Source organism: Betta splendens, chromosome 13 (assembly GCF_900634795.4).
Source record: "Betta splendens chromosome 13, fBetSpl5.4, whole genome shotgun sequence".
In the NCBI taxonomy this organism is placed as follows: Eukaryota; Metazoa; Chordata; class Actinopteri; order Anabantiformes; family Osphronemidae; genus Betta; species Betta splendens.
This window is the reverse complement of record NC_040893.2, coordinates 20,421,206-20,442,093: the sequence shown is the minus strand read 5'-3', so window position 1 is coordinate 20,442,093 and position 20,888 is coordinate 20,421,206. Positions and strand designations below refer to the sequence as shown.

The window sequence follows — 20,888 nt, the reverse complement described above, 5'->3', positions numbered from 1 at the left end:
ATGGAAATGCCTGCTGGGTTTCACATACAGGAAGTCATTAAAGGGACTCGTTATTAACAGGTCTGATCATGTTCTCACTGGCTGCACTAAGTGGGTTCTTTGCTTTGCTATGGAGTGGAAGCGTGAGTTTTCAGCTCTTTGTCGACATTGTTCGTTCGATGTTACAAACCTCAGCGTGTGTGTGTTTCTACAACTCTCTCATAACAAAGTTGTGTTTGTGTGAAGCCTGGGTTGTGCCAGGGAAGGGAAGCTGCGATTTGTTGCAAGGTGCAGGTTTGTCAGCTTCTGATTCCCTACGACAACGTTGTGAGACGACAACATGGGCTCCATCGGCGCAACCAACACAAGCCCAGATGGATTGTGGGCAGTCTCCATGTTCACACACACAGCAAACCACATCCAGAGCTCCAACTGACGGCAGCTGTGTTCGTTAGCCCTCAGACATTACCATGCAGCTAACCACACACACACACACACACACACACACACACACACACACACACACACACACACACACACAAACACACACAAGCACACAAACACCCACCCCCCCACACACACACACTCACACACACACACACACACACAACTCACCACCACACCACGCAACACACACACACACACACCACACACACAGCACACACGCACACACACACTCACACAACACAGCACAACCCACCCACGCCACAACACACATCACACACACACTCACACACTCACACAAAAACAAGGCATCACAAATCACAATACACCACACACACACACCACACACACACACACACACCACACACACACACACACTACACACACACTCACACAACACACACCCCACCCACCCACACACACACACCCACACCACACCCACACACACCACACACTCACACCCACACACACTCACACACACCACACCCACACACCCACACACCACCCACACACACGCACTCACCACACACACACACACGCACTCACACTCACACCCACCCACCCACACACACACACACACACACTCACTCACTCACACCACACACACACTCACACACTCACTCACACACAACCCCCACACACACACCACACACACACACTCACACACACTCACACCACACACCACCACTCACACACACACCACCACCCCAACCACAACACCACCCCCCCCCACCCACCACACACCCACCCTCACACCACACACACACCCACCCACTCACACACACACACACACACGCACACACACACACACACACACACACACACACACACACTTTTCTGTTGACCCTGTTTCTCTTTTGCTTTGTGTGTGTTCTTTCTGTGTCATTGATAAGAGGACGACCAGTAACGAGGAGAAGCTGCTGAACGTCATTTGTGTGGATGAGACACTGTAAACACACGCTGATGCATCACACGCTGAGGCCGTTTCCTAATAGCTTTGGAGGTTCTGAGAGCGTCAGGATGCTCTCACTCTCTCTCACTCCCTCTTGCCCTCAGTCTCAAGCCACAGCCCCTGATCTTGACCACGCCCATTTCCCCTCCATCCCTCTGTTCCTAATGATCAGGGGCCTCATGTACAAAGACTTGCGTAGATTTCCTACTAAACTTGGCGTAATTTCGAATCCAGAAAACTGTGTAAGTACAGATGTATCAATTGCTAATAAGAACGAATCTACGCATGTTTCCTTTGTACTTAGAATTGAGTGCAGGTGAATGAGTAGCAGAGTCCTGACACGCCTCCATATTAATACGTTAATGCGCAGTAGCCGAGCAGGACCGTGTGCAGGAGTTAATGCTGCAGGTTCTGCACAGGAGCGGAAAAAAAAATGAAAGTGGTCTGTCATAAAAGTGGACGTGAAGCGAAGTTTACCACCAAAGCGTCACTAAAACAGGCACAAGTGAAGGAGAAGACACCGTGTTCAGCTACTAATAGGAATTCTCTACATTAAACCACCAACTAATGCTGGTGATGAAGACAGGATGTACTTTGGTTGCGCACAGGTTCTATGCACAACAGGAAGTAATATTGAGGCCGTTAAATTATTTACTGACCAAAAGCCACCGATCTGGTACCAGCTTCAAATCTGATACAATGAATGGATGATCGTTAAACCAGACACCTCGCTACAATGTTGCTGACTGTAGCCCCATTTGTGCGTCACTTATTATTTATACACTGATGAAAAAAAGTGTCAAAAGACACACACACACACACACACACACACACACACACACACACACACACACACATACACACACACACACGTTTCTGCCTTTTTTCAGGAAGCTGAGCAGCTGCTGAAGTAAAGTGAAGAGGCGAGAGGAAGTCGGGGATTGGACAGGTGGTCAGATCACAGCTAGACCTTGAGTCTGGCACATTTTATAATATAATAATATGTTATACCATATAATATGTTGGAGGAAACCAAATGTTCTGGTTTTTGTTTGTGGGAGTAAAGAGAAGCTGCTGCTTGATGAATGAAATGAGGCCAAAGACAACAGTAAATACCTTCTACAGCTTGTTCTGACACAATAGTCTCAGTGATTTATCCCCAGCCTCCAACAGCCTGAGGCCACATTCATCCCTCACAGCAGCCGCGTGTTCCTTTCTCAACTGTAGCCACCATTAATCTCTATAACTTTCCCTTTAATCAGCTCTCCAAAACAGTTTTGTTCCTATCAGGGCTGGAAATATTTCCTGGCACCTCAGAAAAGGAGCCATAAATCAGCCGTTTAGCAGCAGATGGAGCTGAGCCTGTTCTCTGGGCTTTATCTGTTCTAATGGTTCTGTTAACGCTGAAGAATAAAACTCTAAATGACGCCATTTGTTATGGTGCTAACGGGGGGGGGGGGGGGGGGGTTCACCAAACGCCACCTCTACAGAACCCACAGAACCCATTCACATTCGAAGAACACCAGGACCTGTGCAGAACCCCGCCAACCTCTACAGAACCCACAGAACCCATTCACCTTCAAAGAACACAGGACCTGTGCAGAACCCCGCCAACCTCTACAGAACCCACAGAACCCATTCACCTTCAAAGAACACAGGACCTCCACAGAACCCCGCCATCTCTACAGAACCCACGGAACCCATTCACCTTCGAAGAACTCCAGGACCCCCAAGCAGCCACCAACTCCAAAGTCCACTGTGACTGTGATAGTAGGCAGAAAACGACCAAAGCATCTTTTTATTGTTCGTTTCTGTATGTGTGTGTGTGTGTGTGTGTGTGTGTGTGTGTGTGTGTGTGTGTGTGTGTGTGTGTGTGTGTGTGTGTGTGTGTGGTGACATGGTGACACCAGCCAGAGCCACAGACAGTTACGCTGGTTCTGTAAGAACAGATTGAGTCACTACAAGGTCAGGAAGAACACAGACCGTCCTGGGAAGAGAAGAGCGTTCACATGTCAGTCCACAGTGGGAGGAAACAACGAACGAAAGCGGTACGCTGGCGCGGCATCCGCCCGCAGGGAGGAAACCACACTGGGTTACAGTTATTTAACGCTGAGCAGCACGTCAGCGATAAGGACGTCTGTTGTTGAATCTCTCAGTCTGCTTCTGATCACAAACCGCCACTCTGCTGTGAGAGGCTGCCGGCGCCGGCGCCTGCCGGGTCACCACGCGCTTCCATTGGTTTTTGTTCAGCCACGGTTGGAGCCATATGCGTTTGAGTCTGTTCTCAAATTCGTCTTTCCAAAATCATAATTACACCACTTTATTGTCACCTTCACATTGTAGAAGCCAGCGCAACAAATCCTTAGAGGTGCCGGCACACGCAGAATCCACTTCTGAGGCATTCTGGTACCTTTGTGTGACTCTCTGGTTCATGTTGAAACACTGTGTGAGTGTGACATGCACTCACTACTTATTTTACATTTTGCTTCTTCACCAATCACATCAAAGAATGATCTGTGTCATAGTTGAATTAGTGCCTACGTCGTCAGTAAACGGGCCACACGGAACCACCTCTGGTCCTGTCCAGATAAAGAATAAAAGAAGAATAACAAAAGAGTAATTTCAACGCACACAACTGGACAGAGTGGAGCTGCAGCAGAGTGTTTATCACTGACAGCAACGGGCTCCAGCGACACAGAGTAAAGAGCTTTTGGCCTCTTTCAAGGTTCTGCGTGAGCTCAGGTCTTCTACAGCAGTGGTCCCCAACCTTTTTAGCGCCACAGACCAGTTTAATTTTACGATATTTTCATGGACCAGTCTTTATGGTGGGGCGCAAATATAACCTTAACAAAAAAATGTTACGATCGGCATGAAAACTATTATTATAAATGGAACATACCAAAGGTGCATCCACCGTGTGTGCAGCTTTATTAGCAGCATCCTGGTAACATTGCCTAAAATGTAGAATGCTTGATCTCCAAGTGATGAAGCAGCTTGAAGGCGTGATTGGCTCGTCGTGGCACATTATGCAGAGCGGACTTGGAACAACCAGTCGTAATAAGTCCATGTTTCAGGTAGGACTCCTCGAATTGTCTGTGGGTATTGTCTGTGATTCCCAACACGGGGGTTGGGGATCACTGCTCTACAGTGTCAAACTCTCCAGCTGCAACCATGTTGTGATGGGCCGTTAAAGTTAGCGCGCCATTAGCTAACCGTTAGCCGTTAGCTACCAGGGAGCTGGAAGTACACACTTTGAGACAGGCAGTGTGGACGATCTACAGGAAAACCTATAGACTCCTTATTCGGAGTCCAATATTCTTTAGCATGAAAAGCAGTATGAGCAGTCTCGTTTAAACCAAAAGATGATCAGCAAACAGTCCTGTAGAGAACGTCTGACTGGTCCCGAACCGGCACAAAGTGTTTTACATGAGAGACATTAGAGCCTGACAAAGCCGACCAAGCGCGAAGCTCCGCTGGCCTCAGACCAGGTCCACGTGGTGGATGTGGAAGCAGCCACGATGGAGCCAGTGACTGGAGCCTACTCTCATCTGTTGGCAGAAAGCAGCGGGTTAAAGGTCAGCCATGTTCACAACTTCACGTGCTGTGGATCACTGACGGTAAGGCGAAGACAGTGAGGCCGGAAGCCTTGAGATGTAAAGTTGGCCGAGACTGAAACCCACAAATCAAAGGCAGATCAGAGGCCACTTGCTCACAATAATAACAATAAAAAAATAAATAATAATAATAATAATAACAATTAAATTGTATTTGAGTATACGTGTTTAAGTTACAGTTCAGTGATTGGCTATAAGACGTGGGCTGAGGGTCAAGTGCCAGGAGATGCCGTCACTTTTCTTATTGGCTCCATAGAAATAAAATTAATGAAACAAACCAGTAGAAAACCTCATTTTGTGAAGGTGAAAACTTTCTCCACTTTTAACCTTGTTACTGACACTGGACGAGCTGTCGATCGACATGTCGGACTGGAACAGCTTTGTAGCACACGCGTCATCATTTACAGAACCATTAGTCTACTTCCCTCGTCATCGTTATGCTGGGACTTGATGTTGCCTTTCAGAATAATAAAGTTTTGAGTGAAACGTTGTTTCTGTGTTTGTAAAAGTTGAGGCAACTTTAGCTGAACTAGTCACAGCGGAGCTGTTTGTATTTGCAGCTCTTGTCTTTATCTCCTCAGCTGAATCGAAGCCAAACAAAGCCTGCGAGAGGAGAAAGCATCGATAAGGATTCGGCCATGAATGGGGAGAAAAGCAGCTTGCTTGTGCGCCACCCTGCCCCCAGCCCACGGTCCCACAGTGGGACCCCCGCCCCCAGCACTGCCCTGCCCCCGGGGCAGAGGGGGGCTTTCCCAGCTATTTAAGCAGATTCCAACAGATGGTCGAGGAACTTTCCTTCCAGCGGACCTCTTTACCACCTTTGTCTTCCCTTCGCTCCCCGGAACCTCTGCACCCACTCGTTTCTCTCAGAGGGACAAAGGGAAGATTCTTCAGGCCTCATCGTCGAACTTCTCTCCAGAGCAAGGAAGCTTCTCAGACCAGTATCCAGGATCGAGGCCACGGACCAAACATGCCCTCGGATTTCCTGACGCCTTTTCTGGAAGTGGATGAGGAGTTCAGCAAGGTGAGAGCAGGCGTCCGAGCCGACAGACGCCTTCTGGATTAAAAAGGCAGCAGCGTTTCAGGAGAAGCTGAAGTTTAAACTGCTTTCCTTCCACTTCCTGTTCATATCACTCACTCGTGTCAAACCCAGCTTTGTTCATTCTCAGTTAATAATCTTTCGATTCATTATTTTCCATCTTTATAATCTGCACTGGTTTATTCTTTTTTTCATTCCACACAACCCTGAATTCAGCTTGTTTTTATTTAAACATTTAGCCTTTTGGTCGCTCCATCGTTAAAGTGCTCAGTGGCGCTCACGTCTTCTGTTCATGCATTTCCTTGTGTGACAGACTTTCCGTGGCCTGGATGTCTCCGACGGGCTGCCGATGGGCTCGCAGCAGCACAGAGTCCTGGGCTTCCGGCGGCGCCATTCCCTCTGCCCCGTGACGCTGCCCAACTCCAAGTTCAACAGCGGCGGCTCCGAGGCCGCCGCCGCCGCCGCCGCCGGGGGCCTCCGGCCGTGGGGCCTCCGGCCGTGGAGCCGGGAGCTCCCCCGCTCCTCGCTCAGCCACATCCCCTTCAGAGTGGACCGCTCCGTCAGCATGATCGAGGGCAACGTGTGCAGCCCGGACAGCACGGAAGGCTCCCCCGCCGTGCTGCTCCCTCCCCCCGGCCTCTGCATCAGCAGCGCCTCCCTCTCCTCCCCCGCCGGGCCGGCGCCGTCCGCCCCTCACATCTCCACACGGTACAAAACCGAGCTGTGCCGCACGTACGAGGAGAGCGGCGCCTGCAAGTACGGGGCCAAGTGCCAGTTCGCCCACGGCCTGGACGAGCTGAGGGGTCTGAGCAGGCACCCCAAGTACAAGACGGAGCCGTGCCGCACCTTCCACACCATCGGCTTCTGTCCGTACGGGGCCCGGTGCCACTTCATCCACAACGCGGAGGAGATGCACGCGTGCGTCCGTGCTCAGAGGCCGAAGGCGCGTCCTCCTCTGCTGCGCCACAGCCTCAGCTTCGCCGGCTTCTCCTCCTCTCCGAGCTTCCAGCCGCTGGAGAAGCCTGGGGCCTCGTCGCTGCTGCTCAGCCGGGCCTCCTCCGTCTCCCCCCCGGCCTCCTCCATGGGGAGCCCAGAGGTCCTGTCCCCCGGGTTCCCTGAGCCGGGGCCGCTCAAGCACTGCCTCTACCCTTTGGACCATGTGGCTGACGCAGGCCTGCGCTTCTACGCTGCTTCTGACTGTGTCCCGGCCCAGCGACCCGGCTCCCACCTGCACTTCTCCCCGCAGCTGCCGGCGCCGGTGAGCAGCCTCTCCGGGCTCCAGCGCTGCTCCTCGGCCGACTCCTTGTCTGAGGAAGGCTACACCTCCTCCTGCTCTCTCAGCTCGTCCTCCAGCGGCACAGAGTCACCCAGCTTCGAGGCCAGACGGCTGCCCATCTTTAGCCGCTTGTCTGTCACAGACGAGTAGTAGCCGGGTTTTACTGTGGGCGACGGGACCGGGACCGGGTTCAGCTCTGTCGGACCCCCGTTTTCCCTTAACGCAGCCTAGTAAACGTACACATAACTTGTGCATATTGCATTTCCACCCAAGCAGCTGTAGCGCTGCTCAGTGTTGGTCCACTTCTAGTTGACTTCCTGTTTGTATGTTGTGAGTGCTGTATACTGTTGTATACGCATTAACCCCTGGAGGGGACTGTGTGGGAACGCCTGTGCCCTTTGCTTGTTTGGTTTCATCTATTTCCACTGAGGATTTCCTGTGTGTGAATCTCTCTGAGCCTCTCTAGCTCCCAAAGCTGACGTGACCTCCACAAGCTGCTAGTTCTGTTGAGACGTGACCGTCCAGCTTCTTCTGATACAGTGCTGTGGCTGCTGTTGCCAAACATTTCTAGGTGTTCTTATTTATAGTTTTATGCATGATTTGCTGTTTTTATCGCAGTTAGCTTTGATTGTGTTTCATGCATTGGATAAAACCAGAGGAGGATGCTCAGTTGCTGCCTGCCTCCCTCCATCCGGTAGCTGTAAGAGGCCGGTGCGGAGGAAACGGTTGCTCTCCTCCATCGGTAGCTGCTGCTGTTACTCGGCCTTCGTGTGCCTGTTTTTTGCTCCACTTTGACGTTGGCCGTCGCCTCGATGCCAGTGTGTTGTCAGCGTCTGATCCTGCCAGACAGGAGCTGTTCACAGTTTGTTAAATTAAAGTCTTATTTATTTCGTTGTTTATTGAGTGTTCTGTTCTACCTAATTTAAGTGCATTTATTGTTTACATTCCATGGCTTCTGTTTGATATCCAGCCTTTTATCTTAATATATTTCTACATCTTTATTTTCAAATAAAGGTTTTAAAAAATGAAAGTTCAGCATCTCATTCTGTGATCATAAACAGGACGCCTGAGATGTTTTACCAGTCTGACCTAGTCCAGATTAAAGCTGTAGGACAGACTGGAACTTCAGCCTCAACCTGACCATGTCTCAGTAATAACTGGAAAGCTGACGTGTCCAGGTCCTTCATTTCTACATGAACATTAAAGTTACTGAGCCTTAAAGTCTGGTCGTGGGCCTGATCTCAAATGCTGCTGTCTTCAGGTCCTTTACATCATCAGATCTTCTGTGTCTCACTGTAACTGTAGCAACAAAGATAAACTTATTCTCCCTCCAGAGAGTTTTTCAGCCCTCCAGTGTGTGTGTGTGGAGGGGGGGGGGTGAACAGACCAATTTGAAGTGAGTGAAATGTGTTTGGGCAACAGATGCTGGAACAAAGACGTCCCAGGACACAATGATGCCAAGATACTGGTGACTGATTCCATCTATTCAGACAAAGTGGAGCAGGGGTTTGGATCCTCCCCTGTGTGTGTGTGTGTGTGTGTGTGTGTGTGTGTGTGTGTGTGTGTGTGTGTGTGTGTGTGTGTGTGTGTGTGTGTGTGTGTGTGTGTGTGTGTGTGTGTGTGTGTGTGTGTGTGTGATGGCATTTAGGTGCTAAATGAATATCAGTGTGAAGCAGGACCTGACCCCCTCAGGTACTTACCATTCAATACCCGGTTGTGTGTAAGACCCTAAAAAGGCCAAGGGCTGGGTGAGCACCCCCCCCCCCCTTTGTGTGGCCCTGCTTTCCCTTTTCAGGCTAACATCTGTATGCTAATGTGTGTCAATGGGAAACAAGGGGAAGGGGCCTGGGAGCGAGGTTGAGGGGCCACAGCTCCTGGTGTGTCCATTGGCCCCTTTATTAGGGACACCCGTCCAGTGGGACAGATCTCCAGCACTGTGTTTATGAGCCAGTGGCAGTCTGGGTCGAGACTCAGAGCTCAGCTGACGACTGATGAGTCATACGTGTCATCGTCATCACAGTAAAAAAGCTGCTTCCCCTAATTGTCCATCACACTGATCAGTTTCTACGTTTCTAAATGATTTATTTGGAACAACATAACCATTTCTATTCACAGGATAGAGGTGTTTTAACAATGTCTGTGATGAACACAACCAACAGAAACAACAACATCTAGTTTCCACATCTTGTTCTGCTCAGAGGCCTCTCCTACTGAAATAAACACTGAGCACCAGGAGCGGCAGACGGCGCCACCTGGTGGAAGCCTCACCTTCCTGCACACGCGCCCATGAGCAACTGGCGTTTGTCAAACAGGTAGATGATAAGTCTATGGCCAGGACACAAGCATCAGCTGCTAAATGCTAGCGCTCAAACGTCCTGAGATGAAAGGAAACTCCTGATCACATAGAAATCTGTTAAACAGGTCCGTCAGTGGAGCCAGATGCTGTAACAGCTGCTTAAAGTTGATTGTTGTAAAAATATTACTTAAATATAATCCCACAGTTTGACTACTTTGCTCTTAAAGGGGTCTCAGCTGATCATCTGAAGCTTTCTCAGAAAGGCTATGAATAAAATGTACTGAAAAATGAACCTCATCAATAACAAAATGACTTAAAACTCAAGCACAGAACAAGACACAGCGTCAAGGGAACCACAGGAAGCACAGGTTTACTTGGAGCCGTCGGTCGATATGATGCCGCACTCCCTGAGCACAGCGGTGACGGCCGGAACCAGACGCCTGCTGTAGCTCAGCAGTCTGCCGTCGAAAATCAGCTGCTCCGGAGGAATCTTTGTTTTGGGAGACCTGCACGGACGGAGAAAGGCCAGGATGAAACAGGGACGGAACCGAGACGCATATAAAACAGAACCCAGATTAAACAGAGCCAGAACAGAGGCAGAACAAGGACAGAACAGAGATGGACTCGAGACAGATTTAAGACAGAACTCTGAACCCACCACGGATGAAACAGAGACGGTCGGAACAGAGACAGAACCGACATGGATCAGAGACTGCGTGGTCCACATGTCTGGTTCTACCTGGTGTGGTACATGCGTCCTACGGCACTGTCGACCATGGAGCAGCCGTTCTGCGAGGACAGCAGGTTGTGGACCGTGGGGGCGACCACCACCCGCGGGTTCACGATGTACTTGACGCCGTAGTGTCGCAGTTTACGGTTGACGGGCTCGTGGTGCAGGTGAGCCAGGATGTCCACGCCAGGTACGCCGTGCCAGCTAGCGACGGGCGCAGGAGAACCGGGGGGAGAACCGGGGGGAGAAGGGGGAGGGTTCCTCACAGTGTTGGGAAACACGTTGTTCTCAAACCTGTAGCACTTGTCTGCTCCGTATTCGTCCTCTAACAGAGGCAGCAGCGCCGTCCAGCTGGAGGCCGAGCAAACAGACGTTACTGCGCAGCAGACGCAGAACACAGGAGAACGCAGGAGAGTGCAGGAGAGTGCAGTAGAACGCAGGAGAGCACAGCAGTCGCAGACAGAAAGCAGGAGAACGCAGCAGTCGCAGACAGAACGCAGGAGAGTGCAGGAGAACGCAGGAGAGCGCAGGAGAGCGCAGCAGTCGCAGACAGAAAGCAGGAGAACGCAGCAGTCGCAGACAGAACGCAGGAGAATGCAGGAGAACGCAGGAGAGTGCAGGAGAGCGCAGGAGAACACAGCAGACGCAGACAGAAAGCAGGAGAACGCAGGAAAGCTCAGGAGAGCGCAGGAGAACGCAGGAGAATGCAGCAGACGCAGACAAAACGCAGGAGAACACAGGAGAACGCAGGAGAACAGAGCAGACACAGAACACAGGAGAATGCAGGAGAGCACAGGAGAACGCAGGAGAACAAAGGAGAGCGCAGCAGTCACAGACAGAGCGCAGGAGAACGCAGTAGTCGCAGACAGAACGCAGGAGAACGCAGGAGAGTGCAGGAGAGCGCAGGAGAACGCAGCGGACGCAGACAGAACGCAGCAGACGCAGAACACAGGAGAATGCAGGAGAACGCAGGAGAGTGCAGGAGAACGCAGGAGAACGCTGCATTCGCAGACAGAGCGCAGAAGAACGCAGCAGTCGCAGACAGAACGCAGGAGAACGCAGACAGAACACAGGAGAACGCAGCAGTCGCAGACAGAACGCAGGAGAACGCAGGAGAACGCAGGAGAACGCAGACAGAACGCAGGAGAACGCAGCAGTTGCAGTCAGAACGCAGGAGAACGCAGCAGACGCAGACAGAACGCAGGAGAACGCAGCAGTCGCAGACAGAACGCAGGAGAGCGCAGCAGTCGCAGACAGAACGCAGGAGAACGCAGCAGTCGCAGACAGAACGCAGAAGAACGCAGACAGAACGCAGGAGAACGCAGCAGTCGCAGACAGAACGCAGACAGAACGCAGGAGAACGCAGCAGACGCAGACAGAACGCAGGAGAACGCAGGAGAACACAGCAGACACAGACAGAACGCAGGAGAACGCAAGAGAACACAGCAGACGCAGACAGAACGCAGGAGAGCGCAGCAGACGCAGACAGAACGCAGCAGACGCAGAACACAGGAGAACGCAGGAGAGTGCAGGAGAATGCAGGAGAGCGCAGCAGTCGCAGACAGAAAGCAGGAGAACGCAGCAGTCGCAGACAGAACGCAGGAGAACGCAGCAGACGCAGAACACAGGAGAACGCAGGAGAGTGCAGGAGAATGCAGGAGAGCGCAGCAGTCGCAGACAGAAAGCAGGAGAACGCAGCAGTCACAGACAGAACGCAGGAGAGCGCAGCAGTCACAGACAGAACGCAGGAGAACGCAGCAGGCGCAGACAGAACGCAGCAGACGGAGAACACAGGAGAATGCAGGAGAACGCAGGAGAGTGCAGGAGAGCGCAGGAGAACACAGCAGACGCAGACAGAAAGCAGGAGAACGCAGCAGTCGCAGACAGAACGCAGGAGAACGCAGTAGAACGCAGGAGAGCGCAGGAGAATGCAGCAGACGCAGACAGAACGCAGGAGAACACAGGAGAACGCAGGAGAACACAGCAGACCCAGAACACAGGAGAATGCAGGAGAATGCAGGAGAACACAGGAGAGCGCAGCAGTCACAGAAAGAGCGCAGGAGAACGCAGGAGAGCGCAGCAGTCGCAGACAGAACGCAGCAGACGCAGAACATAGGAGAATGCAGGAGAACGCAGGAGAGTGCAGGAGAACGCAGGAGAACGCTGGAGGGCGCAGGAGAGTGCAGGAAAGCACAGGAGAACACAGCAGATGCAAACAGAATGCAGCAGACGCAGAACACAGGAGAACGCAGGAGAGTGCAGGAGAACGCAGGAGAACGCTGCATTCGCAGACAGAGCGCAGGAGAACGCAGCAGTCGCAGACAGAACGCAGGAGAACGCAGACAGAATGCAGGAGAACGCAGCAGTTGCAGACAGAACGCAGGAGAACGCAGACAGAACACAGGAGAACGCAGCAGTCGCAGACAGAACGCAGGAGAACGCAGGAGAACGCAGCAGACGCAGACAGAATGCAGGAGACCGCAGCAGTCGCAGACAGAACGCAGGAGAACGCAGCAGTCGCAGACAGAACGCAGGAGAACGCAGCAGTCACAGACAGAACGCAGGAGAACGCTGACAGAACGCAGGAGAACGCAGCAGTCGCAGACAGAACGCAGAAGAACGCAGGAGAACACAGCAGACGCAGACAGAACGCAGGAGAGCGCAGCAGTCGCAGACAGAATGCAGAAGAACGCAGGAGAACGCAGGAGAACACAGCAGATGCAGACAGAATGCAGCAGACGCAGAACACAGGAGAACACAGGAGAGTGCAGGAGAGTGCAGTAGAACGCAGGAGAGCACAGCAGTCGCAGACAGAAAGCAGGAGAACGCAGCAGTCGCAGACAGAACGCAGGAGAACGCAGGAGAACGCAGGAGAACACAGCAGATGCAGACAGAATGCAGCAGACGCAGAACACAGGAGAACACAGGAGAGTGCAGTAGAACGCAGGAGAGCACAGCAGTCGCAGACAGAAAGCAGGAGAACGCAGCAGTCGCAGACATAACGCAGGAGAACGCAGGAGAGCGCAGCAGTCGCAGACAGAACGCAGGAGAACGCAGGAGAACACAGGAGAGCGCAGCAGTCACAGACAGAGCGCAGGAGAACGCAGCAGTCACAGACAGAACGCAGGAGAACGCAGGAGAGTGCAGGAGAACGCAGCAGACGCAGACAGAACGCAGCAGACGCAGAACACAGGAGAATGCAGGAGAACGCAGGAGAGTGCAGGAGAACGCTGGAGGGCGCAGGAGAGTGCAGGAGAGCACAGGAGAACGCAGCAGATGCAGACAGAATGCAGCAGACGCAGAACACAGGAGAACACAGGAGAACGCAGGAGAGTGCAGGAGAACGCAGGAGAACGCTGCATTCGCAGACAGAGCGCAGAAGAACGCAGAAGTCGCAGACAGAACGCAGGAGAACGCAGACAGAACACAGGAGAACGCAGCAGTCGCAGACAGAACGCAGGAGAACGCAGGAGAACGCAGACAGAACGCAGGAGAACGCAGCAGTTGCAGTCAGAACGCAGGAGAACGCAGCAGACGCAGACAGAACGCAGGAGAACGCAGCAGTCGCAGACAGAACGCAGGAGAGCGCAGCAGTCGCAGACAGAACGCAGGAGAACGCAGCAGTCGCAGACAGAACGCAGAAGAACGCAGACAGAACGCAGGAGAACGCAGCAGTCGCAGACAGAACGCAGACAGAACGCAGGAGAACGCAGCAGACGCAGACAGAACGCAGGAGAACGCAGGAGAACACAGCAGACACAGACAGAACGCAGGAGAACGCAGGAGAACACAGCAGACGCAGACAGAACGCAGGAGAGCGCAGCAGACGCAGACAGAACGCAGCAGACGCAGAACACAGGAGAACGCAGGAGAGTGCAGGAGAACGCAGGAGTGCGCAGCAGTCGCAGACAGAAAGCAGGAGAACGCAGCAGTCGCAGACAGAACGCAGGAGAACGCAGACAGAACACAGGAGAACGCAGACAGAACACAGGAGAACGCAGCAGTCGCAGACAGAACGCAGGAGAACGCAGACAGAACGCAGGAGAACGCAGCAGTTGCAGTCAGAACGCAGGAGAACGCAGCAGACGCAGACAGAACGCAGGAGAACGCAGCAGTCGCAGACAGAACGCAGGAGAGCGCAGCAGTCGCAGACAGAACGCAGGAGAACGCAGCAGTCGCAGACAGAACGCAGAAGAACGCAGACAGAACGCAGGAGAACGCAGCAGTCGCAGACAGAACGCAGACAGAACGCAGGAGAACGCAGCAGACGCAGACAGAACGCAGGAGAACGCAGGAGAACACAGCAGACACAGACAGAACGCAGGAGAACGCAGGAGAACACAGCAGACGCAGACAGAACGCAGGAGAGCGCAGCAGACGCAGACAGAACGCAGCAGACGCAGAACACAGGAGAACGCAGGAGAGTGCAGGAGAACGCAGGAGAGCGCAGCAGTCGCAGACAGAAAGCAGGAGAACGCAGCAGTCGCAGACAGAACGCAGGAGAACGCAGCAGACGCAGAACACAGGAGAACGCAGGAGAGTGCAGGAGAATGCAGGAGAGCGCAGCAGTCGCAGACAGAAAGCAGGAGAACGCAGCAGTCACAGACAGAACGCAGGAGAACGCAGCAGTCACAGACAGAACGCAGGAGAACGCAGCAGGCGCAGACAGAACGCAGCAGACGGAGAACACAGGAGAATGCAGGAGAACGCAGGAGAGTGCAGGAGAGCGCAGGAGAACACAGCAGACGCAGACAGAAAGCAGGAGAACGCAGCAGTCGCAGACAGAACGCAGGAGAACGCAGTAGAACGCAGGAGAGCTCAGGAGAGCGCAGGAGAACGCAGGAGAATGCAGCAGACGCAGACAGAACGCAGGAGAACACAGGAGAACGCAGGAGAACACAGCAGACCCAGAACACAGGAGAATGCAGGAGAGCACAGGAGAACGCAGGAGAACACAGGAGAGCGCAGCAGTCACAGACAGAGCGCAGGAGAACGCAGGAGAGCGCAGCAGTCGCAGACAGAACGCAGCAGACGCAGAACATAGGAGAATGCAGGAGAACGCAGGAGAGTGCAGGAGAACGCAGGAGAACGCTGGAGGGCGCAGGAGAGTGCAGGAGAGCACAGGAGAACGCAGCAGATGCAAACAGAATGCAGCAGACGCAGAACACAGGAGAACGCAGGAGAGTGCAGGAGAACGCAGGAGAACGCTGCATTCGCAGACAGAGCGCAGGAGAATGCAGCAGTCGCAGACAGAACGCAGGAGAACGCAGACAGAACGCAGGAGAACGCAGCAGTTGCAGACAGAACGCAGGAGAACGCAGACAGAACACAGGAGAACGCAGCAGTCGCAGACAGAACGCAGGAGAACGCAGGAGAACGCAGCAGACGCAGACAGAACGCAGGAGAGCGCAGCAGTCGCAGACAGAACGCAGGAGAACGCAGCAGTCGCAGACAGAACGCAGGAGAACGCAGCAGTCACAGACAGAACGCAGGAGAACGCAGACAGAGCGCAGAAGAACGCAGCAGTCGCAGACAGAACGCAGGAGAACGCAGACAGAACTCAGGAGAACGCAGCAGTCGCAGACAGAACGCAGGAGAACGCAGACAGAACGCAGGAGAACGCAGCAAACGCAGACAGAACGCAGGAGAGCGCAGGAGAACGCAGCAGTCGCAGACAGAACGTAGGAGAACGCACCTGTCCACCGTCTGGGGCAGGATGAGCTCGTCCAGGTCGTGCAGCGCCACGTATCTCGACTGGTACATGTATCTGTAGACGCAGTCGTTGAGAGCAGGGATCTGGCCGAAGTAGTGGATGTCGCCAGGGCTGTAACTAGGCAACCAGCTCCGAGAAACGTTCATGAGTCTGGACAGAGGCCATGAGACCAGCTCTACAAGACCTAGACACACACAGGAAGACACACACAAACAGAAAGACACGCACACACACACACACACAGAAAGACACACACAAACAGTAAGACACACACACACACAAACAGAAAGACACGCACAAACAGTAAGACACACACACACAGAAAGACACACACACAAACAAACAGAAAGACACGCACAAACAGAAAGACAGACACACAAACAGAAAGACACGCACACACACACACGCAGAAAAAGTCACACACACACACACAAACAGAAAGACACGCACACACCTCCATTGACAGAATGCCTTCCCAACCATCACGGCCCAAGGCGGCCTTCAGTCTTGCTCTAATCACCTTGAGGCCTCTCGTCTTTAGCTGTGACCGGTTTCATTCCTGTCACTCACTGATCTTTCAGTTTCTTTATGAGACACAAGTCCCCACAACCAGATCAGCTGCAGCGACTGTATTTGTGAAACGCCGCACCTTTGTGAACGTAGTAGTCGAGGACTCGCTGCGTGTCCGCGTTGCAGCTGCTCTTGTAGATAACTACTCTGTCGACACCCAGGAGCTGCAGCATTTCCAAACTCTGCACCATCTGTAATTTCAGATCATATTTACGTGATGAGGACATGATCTTATCTGTTATTTGCACTGCTTTTAGCTGATGTGGGGAATGAGACCCAACCGGGTCTGTGAGACTTTACCTGCAGCACGTTGGTGAATTCAAACATTGTAGAGATGCAGACGGTGAAATCAAAGGGGAAGGAATGGTTCCTCACCTCCTGGTTCTTCACCTCCACGTAGTCCAGCAGTAGATCTGCAGGGTCACACAAGCACAGACGGCTCCGTCACCGGGTCCTGGCTCAGAACCTTCCTGGGCCCAGCGCGTCAGTACCTTCATACAAGGCCGAGGACGAGACCAGCGCCACGTGAGACGCGGCCTCGCAGCCCGGAGGCAGAGGACACGTGATGTGTGCGGTCCCGTAGGCGAACCAGAAGTGGTTGGAGTGGACGTTGGCGGCGCCTCTGGAGATGCGCAGCTGGTCCTGGCAGCACAGGAGGCAGCGGTAGTCGGGCTCCTCGCTCCTCAGCACTATGGCGATGACGCGGACCTGACACGGGGACAGCCCCCGCTTTGACTTTACCACAGCTCAGTGTCAGGCTGAAGGTGAGTCTGAGGAGGATCAGCCGCTCCACTGATCACACGCGGCAGCAGCTCATCTGTGTCCAACACTCACCTCTGTGCTTCCTCTGCGATGCTCGCGATAAGCCGACACCAGTCGGGTGTGCGTCCCGTTGACCAGAGTCAGAGACACCTTCTGGTGTGGAGGAGCTGCAGAGGTCAGAGGTCACATTTACTGTGTTCATCTCGGCAGCACTTGTTCCTTACGATAGGTCATGTGGTTCTAGAGTCTTCACCTGAGGAGACTTTGTCTCTACACAGTCAGAGGGTTTGGGCAATAAAACATTTAGACCAGAAGAACCAGGTGACCTCATTTACCAGTTTGTCCTGGACCACAGCGTTGAGGGAACCGTGAGGCTTCAGCCGGAGCTTCTGAAAGCCTGGTCCAGAAGTCGACGTCTGTGTGGGTCCTGTGGAGCCACAGCAGGATACACATGTTTTATACATCACCATTTAGGGAATGAAATGAAGGAGGAGGGTTCTGGTTCTGGTTCTGGTCTAAAACTGAACCATCTCTTTCCCATGCTTTCTGTCAATGCATAATTGCTGATTTATGTTGCACCATAACATCAACACCAGTTCGATTCAAGCTGCAGGTTTCTAGAGTAGAACTGTTTGTATTTTATCTTCTATAAATGAACAACAACAAGACGCTCGTTGGACCTTCCTGATCCATTTGCTTCTGATGCTGAGCATAGAATATTAAATATCAGTCTTCACCGCTTCTCCCTTCATCTGAACCTTTTGCACCCTGCTGGGAGGGATCTGGCTTTTCTCCGTCCTGTGCTCTGCAGACTTTAGTCACCACCCGCCTTCATGATGCTACGATAGGATCTGCGGCCTCACCCTAGAGTCCAGAGCAGCAGGTTGAGGGAGACGATGGTGACTACACAGCTGGCCAGCATCCAGCGCCGTTTGACCGGCTGGACTTGAGGAGGCTGCTGAAGATGAGGCCCCATCACCCAGTTCTGAGTCCAGCTGCTTTATGGGGAGGGTACACAAACCTGAGACCTGAACAAATACATGAGGAATTCTGTCACTTTGAGCAAATGGCATGAGTGACCAGTAGAATTGGAAGCGTTCCTTTTTATCTGCTTCCCTCCAACAGCAGAAGAGCAATAGGTGGATCACAGAGACAGCATGAGGAGACTCTCCCCTACATGACTGAACATCTGCAGCCTCAAGCTCAGAACGTCTGGTTTTTCCTGTTTACTAACCTATATGTGGAAATATGCAGCAAATGTTCTGTTTATTGGTGCAAGTGTTTGACTTTACTTATTATTCAGATTGGTGTGTCAAGATTTAAAAATCTTTGTATCATATAGAATATATATATAGAAACTTTATTAATCCCAGAGTGAAATTGTTTTGTCTACTTAATAGTTGCTCCCAAGAAAAACAGAGAGAAAAGGAAACACAGAAATCAAACACACAACCAAAGAACAGGAGGAACTGAACAGGTAGAAACCCAAAGAGAAGCTGCTGCTTCGTGTGAACCACTCCACAAGCTGCCGCTCAGGTTTAAGCTTAAGCTTAAGTTTGGATTTTAATCGTTTCTTTGTTTCTTTGTTGAAGCATCCACGCTCGACTAAAAACTGTGTGTGTGTGTCGTTACAGACAGTCAGTCAAAAAGAACAAAGCTTTGCCTACTTCACTTTCCTAAGTGATTTATTATATTATGAATAAAATTATATTATGAATTTAATTATTTGAACCATAATATCATTCACAAAACTTTTAGATTAACTGATGTTTACAGATCGTTTCCTTCTGTTTAATTGTTTCACACATTATTCAGTTAAATGTGAGACATACACATAAAATAACACTGTTCAACTGGAAAAGGCCGAAAGTGGCATTCCTCATATTATTCTTTACATTTCACAGTTTCATTTCCTTAAAAGCTGGGACTTACTGTTCTCCTGCAGACACGTGTGATAAAATCAGCTTTTGTACCCACAGTCAATAAAACATGCAGGACCGTCGGTGGCGACTTCAGCTCCACTGATGATAGAACCACTTTGCCTGAGTGAAGTTTGTGTCCGCACCCTCCATCTGAGCCCCATATGGAATTCACACCGAGGGGCGTGGAGAATGTGGATGCTTAAATGCGTTCTGAGCAACTAGTTTTTCTGGTCTGTGTGGATGGGTCAGACCAGAAAGTCTGGTGGTACCGACTGGCTTCATCCAAACATCCAGCGACTGACTCCACCGATGGAGCCGCCTTTCACATACGTCAGTGTGATATGAAATAACTGCTCACAGCAGCGTTCCACAACAAAAACACAAAAACAAGGACACTAATACACTGCATGTATTACAAACTGTTCTTTTATTGTTTCAGAGCTGTGCTCATTCAGTCAGATCAGAATAATCTCTGGCCACAGAACAAAATGTGACATCTTTTGTGTTCTCAACCCCACCTGAACAAACACTGTGATGACATTAAGGAGCAGCTGGACACGTGGACTCGGCTCCGCTCAGCCTGCAGTTAGGACCCTGCACCGAGGGAACAGCCGGTCGGGCAGGTTGTGAGGGAATATTATATTTAGCACAGTTTCAGTTTCCTCTGTCAGTCAACCACTGCACAGCTTTCCTCAGCGCCTTCAGTGTCCTTCAGCGGCTGAGGACCAACGTGTCTCCTGCAGCCAGAAGCACAGTGAGCCTTTGAGCTCCGACCCGTGTGGTGGAAATTTCCCATAAACAAGCAGGTCACAGAGTTGTCTTTTGTGAGATTTATTATAAAAATAAAGGAAAATAAAAATATTAGACATGTTAATCGTGCACATCAACAAACCAAAAACCAGCTGGGAGATCAGTGCACACACCACGAAGGTGTGATGCAAAGAGCCCATGATCCTCAAGTTGCTTCTGCCTTTTATCCCCTCTGTCCGACTACGTTGGAACGTCTGTGTGGCCCAATCAGACTGCATGCACCAACTCATCCTGTCACAGTGTGTGGAGATGTTCACATTCTCACACCTGCATCACTGGCGTCTGACGATCAGAGAGGAAGAAGCGCAAAGTCTCAACAGACAGAGACACAACTCCCGGCCTTGGGTTTTGGAGCTGGAGTCCAGAGTCTATCAGGCAGAGACGACCATTGAACAATGAAGGTGAAATGTCAAATACATAAGACAAAACACAAGATATTAATTGCAGAACATAAGTCATAAATCATATAATAACTGCATAGAATGAGGAAGAAACAATATTTCCATTACACCCAACACACAGAGCCTTAAAGCCACACACAGTTTTCTTTTACCGTATACTTATCTAAAACAACGATATCTCGTTTCTGATCCAAACAGAAGGAAACCCTTCATGGAGCCCATGTGATGTTCACATGTCAAACTCAGGTCCGTTAACACCTGAACCACAACCTGTAAATGATGTGGAATCAGCTCAACCAACAAGACGCTGCAGTTCTTTTCTGAGCTGCTTTATCCCAACTGGGCTTTGTAAGATTGACTTGTGTCAGGTCTTAGCTGAA

General features: G+C 51.6%; 3 protein-coding genes across 4 annotated transcripts in view; 1 reads left to right on the top strand and 2 right to left on the bottom strand.

Annotated features, from left to right (window-relative positions):
* Positions 1-524, bottom strand: part of LOC114868447 (ras-related protein ORAB-1-like) — a 6,205-nt gene extending 5,681 nt beyond the window's left edge. For both annotated transcript variants that reach the window (XM_055514103.1, XM_055514104.1), the window contains exon 1: positions 1-524. This exon is cut by the window's left edge and continues 2,462 nt beyond it. The gene's annotated coding sequence lies outside the window, so the exon portion shown is untranslated.
* A 5,146-nt stretch (positions 525-5,670) lies between these two features.
* On the top strand, positions 5,671-7,454 carry LOC114868446 (mRNA decay activator protein ZFP36L1). Its single transcript, XM_029172040.3, has 2 exons — positions 5,671-6,013; positions 6,342-7,454. Exons 1-2 carry the CDS (start codon positions 5,768-5,770, stop codon positions 7,452-7,454), a joined length of 1,359 nt encoding a protein of 452 aa, XP_029027873.1. The 5' UTR covers positions 5,671-5,767.
* Positions 7,455-8,316: 862 nt separating this feature from the next.
* On the bottom strand, positions 8,317-19,446 carry LOC114868445 (uncharacterized). The gene is made up of 10 exons (XM_029172039.3): positions 19,308-19,446; positions 18,239-18,403; positions 17,711-17,802; positions 17,448-17,542; positions 17,105-17,321; positions 16,914-17,026; positions 16,693-16,804; positions 16,026-16,227; positions 10,340-10,681; positions 8,317-10,106 (listed from the first exon to the last, which is right to left on the bottom strand). The coding sequence occupies exons 2-10, from the start codon at positions 18,349-18,351 to the stop codon at positions 9,971-9,973; spliced, it is 1,422 nt and encodes a 473-aa protein (XP_029027872.1). The 5' UTR covers positions 18,352-18,403; positions 19,308-19,446; the 3' UTR covers positions 8,317-9,970.
* Positions 19,447-20,888: the final 1,442 nt, after the last annotated feature.